This window comes from Euprymna scolopes, chromosome 42, assembly GCF_053919585.1.
Source record: "Euprymna scolopes isolate OS-2025 chromosome 42, ASM5391958v1, whole genome shotgun sequence".
NCBI lineage: Eukaryota > Metazoa > Mollusca > Cephalopoda > Sepiida > Sepiolidae > Euprymna > Euprymna scolopes.
In genome coordinates this window covers 22,672,162-22,688,612 of record NC_136523.1, presented here as the reverse complement: position 1 = coordinate 22,688,612, position 16,451 = coordinate 22,672,162, and the positions used below count along the sequence as shown (strand labels likewise).

Here is a 16,451-nt window from a genome sequence, read left to right as displayed (position 1 = left end):
AGAAATATGGTATCATAAAATTATGGGGTGTTCGTTCGCACCTCCATAGAATGTAAATATATCACAAAGTTTAACAAGTATTTTTAATATAGATCCACAGAATATTGTGATAAGTGTTTCAGTGTGAACAGGTATGGTATAATAAATTATGGGGTTTATCTATTTTATTTTTACTTTCATCATACTTTTCTTTGGTTGTGATACTCCTGAATTTGAAGCTATCTCTTTACAACCCTTCCTTTTCATAACCTATCATACTTTCATAAATCAGAGTCCATTTTCTGTAGGCTGCTTTTGAACCCAGTCAACGACAGGTACTTTCGCTAGTATATATATATATATATATATATATATATATATACTAGAAGTTGCACACAGCGTTTCCCTGTATTAAAGGTAATGTTACACTCCTTTAAAAAATATGAAGTAAAAAAAAAAAAAAAAAAAAAAAAATGGAAAGAAACTGAAACGTGTTGCAAGTATTACGTTTTTTCTAAACTGTTCACTTCTTCTTTTAAGTATTGAAATTCTTATAATCTATTTATTTATTTGCGGACAATTATCCTCATCTTGAGTTTTTTTTTTTTCTCCTTTTGAAGCTGAATCATTATTTACAATTATTAATTTTTATCCTCAATATATATATATATATATATATATATAAAGCGCTTTGGGTGTATTTTAACGATCTTGTTTTTAATCGACTTATTTATTTTACTGAATTGTACATTTGTTACATGTAACTTTCCCCATTTTTTTTTTTTTTCCTCACCCCGTTTTCCATCTTATTTTAGTCAACTGAATTTCCGCTATGGTTCACTTCTTTACAAATATATATATATATATATATATATATAGCAATAAATAAAACTAAGCGAGATACATATACAGAGAGAGTTGTTACTTACCTCGTTCCACTGACGCGCTTGTAATCATCTGGTGACCGGACAGCTAAAATGCTGACGCCCGAGCCAATATTGACCACCAAATAAGGATAAGGGTCTCGGAAGTCAAACGAGACTTTCTCACAAAGAACCGGATTGTCGGGATTCCTCCAGTAATAACATTCTGACTGCGGATTGTGACGGTCAATGTAATGTATACCTTTAATCAAGCAGTCAAGTTCGTCAAATTTATGAAGCTCTAACTGAACGTGCTGGAAAGAAAAAGGAAATGAAAAATCATTTTTTTTTTTTTACTCTTCGGACCATATCTATGGGGAAACTATGTAGGGAGTTGAGCAGCAGTTATTTATTTATTTATTTTACTCTTAAATCACACTAGAAAACTGGGAGAAGATTTTTCTGGGTTTTTTTTTAACTAAGATAATCAAATTTCATGAGGAAGCGAGACATTGTCTCTTGATCTGCCATCTTTATAAAGGGAGAAAACTCAATCCGAATTTACCGAGATGTTAATAGTTTAAAATAAATAAATATATATTCTTCTATAATATAAAAGGCAAAATGCATGTATGTGTGTGTGTGTGTGTGTGTGTGTGTGTGTGTGTGTGTGTGTTAGTATGTCTGCCAAAAACTTTGACACATGCAACGGATCCTAACGAAATTGGTATCGTTATGAAGCTCTGTCTCCCGGACAACAGATATCTAAAAATTGGTTTAAAACATTAATTCCTTCACCCTCCACTAGGCCGTTTTCTACAAGACGGGGTTGGTTTTTGTGTTAACGCATCAGCTAAGACATTAGGTTTTTTTTCACCTTCTTTTCCTGCTTTGCATTACGGGTTCGAGCCTACCTGCCTGCCTACTGCCACTTTTTTTTAACACCTCTCTCCACCTACTGTTGTTCCTTACTACCCCCACTAGTCTAATATACAAAAAGGAAAATGTGTTAGTGTGTGTGTCTGTCTGTGTGTGTTTGTATGTTTCTCAAAAACTTTTCAGACGCATTGGACGAAATTGGTATTGTTAGAAAGATCAATATCTCTGATGAAAAATATCTAAAAATTGGCCAAAAAGATTAATTAAGCCACTTTTTACATCAACATTTTTGCAAGTCATACACCTAGCAATCTCAACATACGTTTAAAAAATGTTATTTTAACTATTGTGACATCAGAACCCGTTGTGGTCGAGATAACTAACGCGTTTGCTTTTTTTCATCTCTTTTTCCTCTTTCGCATTACAGGTTCGAGCCTGCCTACAGCGGCTAATTTTTTTATTTTTTTTTTTTTTGCGCTCACATGGGTCCTCACTGCTATTTTGATTGAAACAAGTGTTTTTGTTTTTTTTTTTGGAGGCCGCTCATCAATATTCTTAGTATATCAACTTTCTCCACCCGGGCAATGCCGGGTACCCCTGCTAGAGAAAACTCAATTCAAACTACGGAGATCTTAAAATCAACCTTCTAATGTCTACAGTATACCATGAATCGTTAAAACTCATAAAAAATATTTTCTTATATAGAAGAATCCTACTTGATCAATTTACGTGATTTCTGGAATATGGCATTTTTGTTCCGTGACAGTATGTACATTATAAAGATTTTTCTGTATTTTTTTTTTTAAATCAATTTTCACCCCAAACAAGGCACAGTGCCACTTTGAAGTAGGGGATACTATCAAGGACATAAGTTGCAGGGATATTATGAAGGGAGTTGAGCAGCAAGATGTCTGTTCACATTACACTTGAACTTCTGCATGTCAGTACAGTTGAGGAAGCAGAATCCCGGAAGGGAGTTCCAAAGTGTAGCAGTTCTGGGGAAGAAACTATTGGAGTAAAAGGCTTTCTTACACCTCGGGACCTTTACTGTAAAGGGGTAGACTTAGCTACTTGTCGGGTTCGTCGGGGGTAGCCACATCGAGGGGGTACAAGTGCTTGTAGTTCATCAGAGTATTCACCATTAAAGTACTTGTAGAACAGGCAGAGGGATGCAACATTTCGTCGGTGGGACAGAGGCTGAAGCCTAGATGACAACAGTACTCTATACATGGGCGAATGGTGGCCTTATAGAGGTACAGGATACTTTCTGGGTGTATGTTTTTTTTTTTTTTAATTAGGTTGAGCTCTGGACTTGCACCTTTAATACAGAGATTTAGGCAAGCACAAAGCAAAAGGTGTGAGGTTAGGGTTAGGGTTAGGCAAACACCGAGCAAAATGTGCGATACATATATATATATATATATATATATATATATATATACAGGGTGGGCCATAAGTCACGCACCAAAGAATTAAGTGATGTGAAACTGTAAAATCTGTGGGGCAAAATATATTTTCTTTTCTTTGGGTATAACATACATCTTCTTTTATGATTGTATGAGCGCGTACAGCGTATTTTTCAGTTTATTGGCTAAATTGACTAAAAACAAGTCGTTCTTTAAATGCAACATATTGAGTGTTCCCTTGTGTTACTTTTCGTCGATAGTTTAATTACACTCCTTCAAACTAACTCCCCACATTCTATTTACTTTATACTTAAAACCTTAAGTAAGTGTTATCTACAAAAAACTGGTTCAACAATTAGTTTTGTTATAAAAATCATAGAGTAAATTAAATATGAAAACCGTAACTGCAATTATAAAATAGAAAACAATTAATAAGCCATATATCTCTGCCCTATATTTTCTCTTTAATTATATGATTGCAGAATGGAATGAATCCGATTTCTTTAATTTGAGAAAAAAATAAATAAAAAAGATGAAGGTAACTAATTTAGATTTCAAATAAAAGCTTACATAAAAACTAAATTGAAATTCATAATACTACGCTAAACGTGATATTATTGTGCGTAGTCGAGTGTTTAAAAATATTGCGTTTTCAGTGATATTTTAGAAGTGAGATAATGGCGTTTAACATTGATTATCTTGTTCACACCTTGCTACTTTTTTTTTTAAATACTGTCTTATCGTTTTAATTGTGCTTCATAATTTCCGATTTAATAAAGCTTTTTTTTGTATTTATCAGTTGCTATAACTGTCAAATGTTTTTGTATTTATCAGTTGCTATAACTGTCAAATTTTTTTGTATTTATAAGTTGCTATAACTGTCAAATTTTTTTGTATTTATCAGTTGCTATAACTGTCAAATATTTTTGTATTTATCAGTTGCTATAACTGTCAAATTTTTTTGTATTTATCAGTTGCTATAACTGTCAAATTTATTTGTATTTATCAGTTGCTATAACTTTCAAATTTATTTGTATTTATCAGTTGCTATAACTGTCAAATTTATTTGTATTTATCAGTTGCTATAACTGTCAAATTTATTTGTATTTATCAGTTGCTATAACTGTCAAATTATTTTTGTATTTATCAGTTGCTATAACTGTCAAATTTTTTTGTATTTATCAGTTGCTATAACTGTCAAATTTTTTTGTATTTATCAGTTGCTATAACTGTCAAATTTTTTTGTATTTATCAGTTGCTATAACTGTCAAATTTTTTTTGTATTTATCAGTTGCTATAACTGTCAAATTATTTTGTATTTATCAGTTGCTATAACTGTCAAATTTTTTTGTATTTATCATTTGCTATAACTGTCAAATTATTTTGTATTTATCAGTTGCTATAACTGTCAAATTTTTTTGTATTTATCAGATGCTATAACTGCCAAATTTTTTTTATTTATCAGTTGCTATAACTGTCAAATTTTTTTGTATTTATCAGTTGCTATAACTGTCAAATTTATTTGTATTTATCAGTTGCTATAACTGTCAAATTTTTTTGTATTTATTAGTTGCTATAACTGTCAAATTTTTTTGTATTTATCAGTTGCTATAACTGTCAAATTTTTTTGTATTTATCAGTTGCTATAACTGTCAAATTTTTTTGTATTTATCAGTTGCTATAACTGTCAAATTTATTTGTATTTATCAGATGCTATAACTGTCAAATTTTTTTGTATTTATCAGTTGCTATAACTGTCAAATTTTTTTGTATTTATCAGTTGCTATAACTGTCAAATTTATTTGTATTTATCAGATGCTATAACTGCCAAATTTTTTTTATTTATCAGTTGCTATAACTGTCAAATTTTTTTTTATTTATCAGTTGCTATAACTGTCAAATTTTTTTGTATTTATCAGTTGCTATAACTGTCAAATTTTTTTGTATTTATCAGTTGCTATAACTGTCAAATTTATTTGTATTTATCAGTTGCTATAACTGTCAAATTTTTTTGTATTTATTAGTTGCTATAACTGTCAAATTTTTTTGTATTTATCAGTTGCTATAACTGTCAAATTTTTTTGTATTTATCAGTTGCTATAACTGTCAAATGTTTTTGTATTTATCAGTTGCTATAACTGTCAAATTTTTTTGTATTTATTAGTTGCTATAACTGTCAAATTTTTTTGTATTTATCAGTTGCTATAACTGTCAAATTTAATTTCAATCAAAGTTTTTAGTTATGATTTGGCTTGTAAAATTGTTTAAATTCTTTGGTGCATGACGCGTGACTTATGGCCCACCCTATATATATATATATATATATATATATATATATATATATATAAACGCCAGTGATTCATATAGTGGATTGAACAGCTTTTTTTTGTTGTTGTTGTTGTATCACAGGTTTTGTAGGCGAAACCAATAAATATTTATAAACTGTTTAATACAATTCACATACAAGACAGAATATTAAACTCGATATACAAAGCAATACAAATCTATATTAGCAAAATTAGACACACCTGAAGAATCTAGCCCCACCCTATTTTTTTTTTTTTTTTTTTACATCCTTTTTCAACAGATTATAATCGAATGGACACTAGCCTACCAGATTATCAAAATGAAAAAAGTCAATATTTAGATATTTGTAAAGGGTGCTCAGTTTCTAATTCAACATTCTAATAAATCGATCACCCATTTTAGAACCACTTGACGTTTTTTGGCCAAATTTCACGAATTTAGCATTTTTTTTAAATTTTAAAAAGCGAAATTCAAAAAAGGCTAAGTACCCTTATTTTTTTTGTTAGTTGTTTATTCTAGGATCCTAAATGCCATATTACAAAAATAATATTCAGCATTTCGATTTTTAGTCTATATTATTATCGCTGCAAAATATGCCAATGCAAAATTAGGGGACGTACTTGAAGAATCTTGCACCCCCCTCTGTTTTTTTTATTTTCATTTTTTTTTTCTTTTTTATTGAATGGACACTAGTCTACCAGAATATCATAAAAATAAAAAAAAAATTTTTAAATGAAAAAAAAAAAACGTCAATATTTAAATATTTGTAGGGGTGTTCAGTTTCTAATGCAACGTTCAAGTAAATCGATCACCCATTTTAGGACCACTTGATGTTTTTAGGCCAAATTTCACAAATTTAACCTTTTTTAAGCAGTTTAGCACCTTTACTTAAATCAAATGTTAAATACACTTGTTTAATAGAGCGCATATAAGCGTGTGTGAAAATAGTATCAGCAGCAGCAGAAGGATAGTCAGCTAGTGAAAATATTAGCAGCAGCAGTTAAAGCACATGTTCAAATTAGCAGGTGTCCTCAAGCTTGCATCATGTGGTTGAGAGAGAAGCAAAATGCGCGCAGAGGAAAATGGATGCGTAAAGTCGAGGGCAAGAAAGCGCTGGCTGGGTCCGCATGAAGTGGCGAGAAGACAGAGACTTTTAAAGAGCACATGCGTGTGCGAAAAGACTTTAAAAAACGTAAGGAAAGTGTATTTTTGGAAGAACCATGGGTGTTATGGAGGCCACAACATGAATAGCACGGTTAACGCGGCACTGAGTTGAACACAACTTGTTTGTGCCAAGAAATGCAAAGGGGTCAACAAAGGTGACCGGTGACATAGATCAAACACAGGAATTCCATTGACAGAGCGAGACAGATCAATGAGTGTATTTTGGGTGCGAGCCAGTTAACAGGAATTACACACACACCAATAAATAAAAAAAAAACACATATGGGGATTTTTTAGTCACTTGAGAGTTGAGAGACAGTTCAAGCTTTGAGTCCGACAAACATAGTCGTCGGACTGAGCATCTTATGAAATGACAAGGAGCAGCTACGTATGGAAGATAAATCAATAGAGAAATTTCCGCCGTCCTTCTTAGGACAGGTAGAGAACAGGAGCGCGTCATTCGACTGTGAAATGAATAAAGTTCCAATTTCCAGTAAATGAGCTTTGCGTTGTTGTTACGAGTTTTTTGTTCTAGACAACTTGACACGGTCAAGAGATGTGAAGAAAATATAATATGGTAAGTTTCTGCTTTTATTTTATAAACCCCTCCAAAAAGGGTTGAGGTGCCGTAAATATGAACATTGACACAAAATAAGCAGACACCATCCTTCACCCCATGTTTCCCCCCCCCCTATATGTAACATGAATAAATGCATTCCATTTGCCGAGTTGGATTTTTATTTCTTTCCTTTGTTTGTTTGTTCCTGCGATAGTATCAGACGGCGTGAGGGTCCAAGAGAGGTTTGAACTGTAGTAACACAATTAAAAAGTACACTTGTACTCTTCACGGAAATCAGAAAAAAAAAAAAAAAAAAAAAAACTCAGACAACAAATTAATTTTGTCACCATTTGCATTTAAAAAAAAAAATTAGACAATTATTTTTTATTACTGGAATCCTTTTAGATGAATAATTTATTTATTTATTTGCGGACTGTTATCCTTATCTGCATGGTTGTTGTTCCATGACGTTTCGGCCGACTATTCCTCTGGCCTTCGTCAGTTGGTTAACCATGATGAGATAGGAATACTGAGTCTTAACTGCATTCTCAGCAATTACAAGACTCAGCATTCCTATCCTGTCGCGGTTAACCAACCGACGAAAGCCAGAGGAATAGTTGGCCGCAACATCATGAAACAACAACTATGAAGATGAGGATAACAGTCCGCAAATAAATAAATAAAAACAGACATAATTAGTTGATTAAAATTTTGCAGCCATTTTGGGAGCCAACCGCTTCAATATAAATATGGATCTTATCTAACAAAATAATAATTGTAAGATGGAATGAGATTAATTACTTTTTAATTTGTGCAAAAAATCTAGCGCAATTTCAATTCAACACGCAACATGTCGAATGTACACAAATAAAATGAAAAGAGAAACAATTTGGCTCTGGACATTTTGGGGTACACATAAAATGTTGCAATCTAGACATACTAGATGCTTTAAATTTGGCCATCATTTTGGGAGCCAACAACTTCAATATAAGCATAGATCTATCCACACATTTCTAGATCTATCCACACATTTCTAGATCTATCCACACATTTCTAGATCTCTCCACACATTTCTAGATCTATTCACTCATTTCTAGATCTATTTACACATTTCTAGATTTATTTACACATTTCTAGATCTATTAAGATGGAGATAGAAGGCAACAAAATAATAATAAAAATTATTCTTGGTTATTAATAGTATTACTAGTAATAGTTTTAGATCAATCTACACATTCCTATATCTTAATGCTTTTTTTTTTTTATTCAAAGCGTAAAAATATGGTTTACGTAATGATATTCTCACCTCTCTGAAATCGGATTCAAATTTATAAGCGCCGCCACCTGTCGCACAAATGGTATTTGCTAGACTGGAGAAATTCTTTGATCGAGCCAGCTCAATAAAGCGCATCATATCACTGGTCGGAAAACGGATGAAATGGAGAGATCCTAGCTTGCCACCAATCCGCTGATCCGGCATTTCCAGGTGGACGTCCCTGATGCCGGTCTGGCCATAAGCGACATTCCCCGTCAAATATTTACGGATCGTCTTCAGGGTTTCCACTTGCTTCGTCTCGCCATGGTCAGAGACGTCTTTCAATTCAAAATATACAAGTTTCGTGAGGGTTCCGCCAATGTCCATTCCAAACCAAGGAAGTGCTAGAAAAAAAAAAAAAAAAAAAAAAAACATTTTAGATGAAAAAAAAAAAACAATTAAAAACAGGAAGAAATTATCAAAATAAGGAATTTATCAGTTTTCATACATCCTGTCTCCAGAGCATTTTGCTTTGTGATATATTGCGTATTTTATACTCATAAACGGATATACCAGCTCTACTGATATGAATTATTCCCCTTGCTGATATTGATTTTTCAATTATAATTGAAAAATATTTCCATACTAGCAAGGAGACCGGACGTAATCCAAGATTTTATGATGATTAACAAATGTTTTATCCTCCCATATTTTTATTGTCATCAAAATCGGCGAATACACCCATTTCTCAATCAAATCGATTGATTGCTTGCTCTAGTTGGGGACCCATCGCAGTGCACCTGGAGGATGCCTCCCCGCAGTGAGTTAGTCCACAATACATTGTAGTTTACATTGCATTATAGCGAAACTACTATAATGACTTTAATTAGTTTAAAATACAAAAATCAAGTATCATGATTCAATTGTGCTCCAAACAGAAACATTCATTTCAAATGTGCCCCCATCGTATCAAAGAACCTACTGTTGATTTTATATGTCTAGTTTTTCAGCTTGTGTGGTAATAAAGCTTCTCAAATGCACTTGTGATGTTAGGTTGTATAAGGTGTTAACTTTGGTCAAAATCGCCTGTTCCTTCTTTCAGCGGATTATTTTGATTATCGATAATTATTGAAGACATTCTGATACAAAACCAATCTAAGAACATGACACGCACATAAAGTATCTTCGTGTGAAATTTAATAAAAATTGTCCCAGCCGTTTTAGAGTCCATAAAGAATGAACTCATACACAAAGTTCCTTTAATATAATATATAGCTAGATAAAGATATACAAGATACTGCGTGTATAAGTTTGTTCCCTATAGACTCTAAAATGGTTGGGCCAATATCTTTTAAAAATTTCACACCAATGTACTTTATGTGTCTGAGAGTGTTCTTAGATAGGTTTTGTATGGGAATGCCTCCGAAAATCGATAATCAAAAAAAAAAAAAACGATTAAAAGAAGGAACAATCCAATTTCTACCAAAGTTAACACCCATATACAGCCTAACGTCACATTTGGTCAAAATCGCCTGTCCCTTCTTACATTGGATTATTTTGATCATCGATAATTATCAAAGTCATTCTGACACGAAAACTATCTAAGAACATTGCCAGGCAAATAAAGTACCTTTGTGTGAAATTATTCATAAAAATCGGTCCGACCGTTCTCAGTTGATAGGCATGATAAGGAACAAACTCACACAGATTTTTTTTATATGATAGTAGAGATTATCAATTGTCCATAATGCCACATAATGGCACAAAAGTGCATAGATTATAATGGCACATAAAAGTGTAGAGATTATAATGGCACATAAGTGTAGAGATTATAATGGCACATAAAAGTGTAGAGAGTATAATGGCACATAAAAGTGTAGAGAGTATAATGGCACATAAAAGTGTAGAGAGTATAATGGCACATAAAAGTGTAGAGAGTATAATGGCACATAAAAGTGTAGAGAGCATAATGGCACATAAAAGTGTGGAGAGTATAATGGCACACAAAAGTGTAAAGATTATTAATTGTCCATAATGGCACGTAAAAGTGCAGAGTATAATGGCACGTAAAAGTGCAGAGTATAATGGCACGTAAAAGTGCAGAGTATAATGGCACATAAAAGTGCAGAGTATAATGGCACATAAAAGTGTAGAGATTATAATGGCACATAAAAGTGTAGAGAGTATAATGGTACATAAAAGTGTAGAGATCATAATGGCACATAAAAGTGTAGAGATCATAATGGCACATAAAAGTGTAGAGAGTATAATGGCACATAAAAGTGTAGAGATTATAATGGCACATAAAAGTGTAGAGACTATAATGGCACATAAAAGTGTAGAGATTATATTGTCACATAAAAGTATAGAGATTATAATGGCACATAAAAGTGTAGAGCCTATCATGGCACATAAAAGTGTAGAGAGTATAATGGCACATAAAAGTGTAGAGAGTATAATGGCAAATAAAAGTGTAGAGAGTATAATGGCACATAAAAGTGTAGAGAGTATAATGGCACACAAAAGTATAAAGATTATCAATTGTCCATAATGGCACATAAAAGTGTGGTAAAACTGTTCTGTTTGGTGAATTCATTTTATTATCTCCCTTGACCAATATAATGTAAAATATTCCATGTAAAAATTCTTTTGACACTTCTACACTATCAGAACAAAATTTCGGAAATTGTAAAACTGAATTTCACATGAAAACAATGGTATCTACGTATTACTCGTATTCTAAGATGATTTTATCCAAAAATTACGAAAACTGATAAGGTAGAAAATTATTTATTAAAGAAAATAGAATTTGAAGACCACAATAGTATTTGCTTATGTAAGACACAGGAGAATTCACAAGGGAGATAATTTCCTCCCGATAATTTTTGGGAAACTCCAAGTTTTTGGAATTTTTCAAATGGACCTGGGGAAATTAAATTAGTGCGATATTTATTATTTTTGCTCAAATAAAATTCATATTTTTGATTTCCTGCATGCCCATGGACGTTTGCAGGTTAACTGTATATTTGCTATGTTTCTTTCGTTATTTGTTTTGCATTAGCCACATTAAACATTTAGAGTTACTTCCCTTGTTTATGGTTCCATTTCGCTTTATTTTATGAAAACAAGATGGCCACAATTTTTCACCTGCTAACACGATTAAAGTTATCTTTTTTAATAATTCAGTAATACTCAGGTAATTTTAACTGCATAATTTGGAAGCCACCATTGTAATTCATTAGAATTGACAAAAAAAAAAAAAAAATCAGTAGAAGCCATTGTTTTTTATCATCTGAAAACTCCATTTATCTCGACTACAAAATTTTGTCCTAATAGTGTAAAAGTGCCATTCTTTTTTATCAAGAAGACTATTTTTAGGATTAGATTTTTTTCAATACTTATTGGATGAATTTCTGTACAAAACATATCTAAGAACATTGCCAGACATAAATTACCTTTGTGTGAAATTTGCATGTGTATATTATATAATCCCTCCCTATATATATATAAAATGAACTCATTTTTTCCCCTATGATTTTGACCTTAATAGGATTAAAAACCAAGACATTTCATGCGAATGTAATATGCACAAACTGCAGCACAATATCTGAGGTATGTCATAGGCATATTACCTTTCCACTTCCTCGATAATTGTAGATTCCTATATTTTTTCTGCTAAGAGTTAACTGCCACAATCGTTTAAAATCAATGGAAGTAGTAAAATCTTTTCTCTCTAATTAATTCCTCCTTCCCCCACCACCACTTACACCGTTTCCGGATCATTCACAAGAGGCAGTTACAAAGGAATACCGGTTTGAGTTTTGTTTACTTCGTAGTTGCTTAAAAAAACTGGAATCGAATTTTACTGTGCTTTTCCGTTCTATGCTTTCTACTGGGTGAAACGCACCATGGACTTAACCGAATCAAAGGGTTATTTATGCCATTCTTTTTTTCACTTTTCGCTGTGTTTGTTTTTGTTTTTGTTTTTCCGAACATGTTCATTTTTTTCCCTTTATTTTTGCTTTTTGTTCTTCCGATTTCTTTTTTAAAGAAGTTTTACGTTTATTCGCTGCTTTTTTTTTTTTGTTTTGATTTTTTCGATTTTTTTAAGTTTAACATCGTTTTTTTTTTTTTAATATTTAAACAGGGTTATTACTTCGTTTATTCTTTACTTGACCCCCCCCCTCCTTACACACACACACCTCCAAACACCCGGGCAACGCCGGGTACCCCCTCTAGTTAATAATAAAAAGTAAAATACTATTTCAAGAACTATTCTGCAATGCATTAATTAACATATAAAATTTTATAGGAATAAAGATGCATTAAATATATATATATATATATATATATATATATATATATATATATACACATACATGAGAGACGGAGAGAGGGAGAGGAAAAAGAGAGATACTACATTAAAAACAAATTAATTGGAAACATTTAACCTAGAATTAACAGAGACACTAAAATGTCAGCAACACAATTTTTGTAGTCTGCAAGAAAAAGTTACAAACTTGGTATTTAAATAAACAGAGAGTCATTTCCTTTGCGAATTGACCGACAATCATTATAGACAGACGAGCCTCATTTAATGATTAATAAATAAAATTTAAACAAATAATATGAAAAAAAAAAAGGAGAAAAAAAAAATCTATTTGTATATTAAAAAAAAATGTCAGAATTTGTTTAACGTTATATTGTAAATGGAATCCGTCTAAAATAAAAAAAATTAAGGAGTTCGATTCAGACAAACATTCTGAATGTTAATATCACTAGTTAAAATTACTAGTTAATATCACTAGTTAAAATTACTAGTTAATATCACTAGTTAAAATTACTAGTTAAAATTACTAGTTAATATCACTAGTTAAAATTACTAGTTAAAATTACTAGTTAAAATTACTAGTTAATATCACTAGTTAAAATTACTAGTTAATATCACTAGTTAAAATTACTAGTTAATATCACTAGTTAAAATTACTAGTTAATATCACTAGTTAATATTCATGTCTGGCAGTAAAGGATCAATTTGACATTTACTGCACATATTGTAATGCTAACAATTTTTGTCCAGTCGTAAAATACGAGGGGCGTTCCAAAGGTAATGCCTCCTATTTTTTATTCTGCCCAAATGGATCAAAGGGGATTTCAAATCGCAATCTTACGATGACTGAGAAAAGAAAGATTTCCTGAATTCGACAAGATATATTTGAGTAAGGTCAGAGGTCACATCGACTATAACGTGCAAATAACACTCAAGATGAGACCAGTAGTCCGATGAATCCAAACAATACAAATAACCAATCCCCATCTCAAAAATTCAGATACTTCTATTATTAATTGTTATATACTGGTTGGTATGGCGGTGACGTCTATTTTATTAGCACCAAGCCTGTATTTTCACTATCCGAGATTTTGGAATATCTCAATAGATATAGAGATAGTTATTTGACATTGATGCATATATGTTTGTTGTAAGCCGTCTAGTGAATGAAATGACCGCTGTTCATTTATCAATGAATAACGAGATGCTTTGTTATAAAACAACTTTGTTTATTTAATAAACATTCATATACACACATAATTGGCGGTAGAGGTGGTGGTGGAGAGGGTGTGGTTGCGACCGTGACAGGCAGTTGAGCGTCGTCTGTCCTCCCCTTTCTGCTGTCACACTCTGACTGACTCTGACTCTTGTTTATCATTTCTTTTTATGAATTTTCCCGTTAACCAATTTACGTCATCGACTCACATTCTAACCCTGTCGATGTTTGCTTTTGGTCTTACTTGCGGCCGAATTACGTCATCTTATTCCCGGGTTTCATTTTTGTCGGTCAGGGTTTAAGTTCATCCGAACTTTGCTCCATTCAACGGTCTGACCCATAAACCGACTTGCGTCATAGGACCAGGTCATCCAATTCCAGGTTGCATTTTTGATGGCCCGGATTTCCAGTTCATTCGCACCTCTCCTCTCTCTATTACATAATGAAGGTTTGGTATCTGTCGGTCTGAAGCCAAAACTACTATTTATCTATTCCGGTTTGTTGGCTGTCATGGCTCTTGTGAGCTGTGACGTTTGGCTGTGGAAAGAATTATATAATTTCTCACATTTTGAAAATATATATATTAATATATTAAGGATTAATTTTTGGTATTTATAATTTAACTAACGGGGGGGGGGGTATCCGACGTTGCCTGGGGTGTTTGGAGGTGTGTGTAGTTTTAGGTAAATCAAAATACCCGGGTGTTTGTGTCGGGGGAGGAGGGGGGGTTGGTAGGTAAGTATAAAGGATCGAACGCGAACCCTTGAGTCGAAGTTGGAAATTAAAGTGTGAAAAAAAAAACGTGCGAAGTTAAACCACTGGGCCACCACGAAATAGTAACGGAAACATGTTTGAATTTATTTAAGTATTAAAATTTGGCAGGTGCCCGTACTTAATGCGGTCAACTTTGACTGCGGGGCAGTATTTTATTTACTGCGGGGCAGTATTTTTTATTTATTTTTTTTTGTTTTCCCAAGATGCTGTGGGGAAAACCAGCTCCCCATAAAAAGGGGATTGTCCAAATTGAATAGCAATTGTCTTATATAAGGAGAAACTCCACATTGATCAAAGCTGATTGTTTTCGGACGTTTCCGGAAAAATGCCGCCAGAATTAGTTTCGCTTTTATTATACAAAAAAAGCTTAATGCACATGCGGCGATCGAAAAATGTTGAATATTTATCTTTTCAAAGTCGAGCAAATTAAATAGACAGGCGACCCCCCATTTTTAACTCGTAAACTGTAAACGGAAACAAATTAAACCCCTTTGCGCGGCCCAAATCTACGTAAGGGAAAATCACCGTAAACACTGCTTCACGCATAGAATCGAGAATGGCGCGCTGTTAGCAAACATCTTTGTGCGTGTAGGTCAACTTGAAGCATAAAAGAGGTGAGAAAACGAAGAATTTCATTCAAATTATTTCTCAAATTTACTGGACATTGTTATTAGGTATTCTTCTCTACTCTTTGCATTTATTTTGTTTATTTCAGTTTTCACGTTGAAGAATTGTAAACTGAGAATACGGTGCGACCATGTGGAAAATAAAAAATATATTTTCTTCATCAGTTGTGCTCTAGTCCTCATTTTTGGCCCGTGTGCTACCGTTACATATCATTTAGACGTGATATAAAAAGTTTTAAGAAGACGTGAGTCGACCGATCATTTCTCGGAAAAAAGCCTTTCTCGGACATACGTAAAAAGCGAACATACATACATACATGCACACATTTTCGTTTTTATATTTATAGACTACAATTTTGAACGTATTAAGTGTGTGCATATAATCTAGAGGTTACTTTACTAGCTTTCCCCATCTGGCAGTGCCCAGGATTGCATTTATTTTGATATTTTTACTATACTTTGAATCATCTTATTCTCCACCGCTCTTCAGGTATATCTTGTTGAAAAATACAATTGCAAATTACTTAGGATCTCTATCCAGTAATAGCTGACAGAACGAGAGCATGCTATCCCCATGAAGTAAGTAAAGTAAATCTGAGTAAAGTAAGTATGGCACAATAACGTTAACATACCGGTTCTCACTAGATCACCAAAGTTAAGCAACATTGAGCCTAGCCAGTACCAGATGGGTGACAATTTAGGAAGGCTAGGTGTTGTACATACCTTCTGAGAAGGCTGGACGTGAGGCTAGCACCCTCACCATATCACTGAAGTTAAGCAACATTGGCCCTGGCCAGTACCAGATGGGTGACTATATAAGAAGGCTAGGCACTGTATGTACCTTCTGGGAAGGTTGGGCACAGCACGAAAAAAGAACTTCTCGCTACAAAAGCATCTTTAAAAGTTGCGGATGAACCAATGCTCCCCCCCTCCCCTCTCCTCTCCTAGGGACTCAAGGCTATGAATGGATGGAGTAAAGCAAAGTAAATCTGTTCGAAATTCCATCCAGATTCCAAAGTTCAACAGAATACATCTGAAGAAGAAGGTCGGAGGTTACATCAACTGAAACGTTCTACAAATAATACTCAAGATG

At 33.0% G+C, this 16,451-nt stretch overlaps 1 protein-coding gene across 1 annotated transcript in view; it reads right to left on the bottom strand.

Moving 5' to 3' along the window:
• The window catches only part of LOC145266954 (pantothenate kinase 3-like), a 51,170-nt gene that overhangs the window by 18,995 nt on the left and 15,724 nt on the right, over positions 1 to 16,451 (bottom strand). The window contains exons 2-3 of the mRNA XM_080122777.1: positions 8,464 to 8,816; positions 909 to 1,156 (exon numbers count right to left, since the gene is read on the bottom strand). Coding sequence (XP_079978903.1) covers positions 909 to 1,156; positions 8,464 to 8,816 — 601 coding nt within the window. The remainder of the gene's footprint in view (positions 1 to 908; positions 1,157 to 8,463; positions 8,817 to 16,451) is intronic.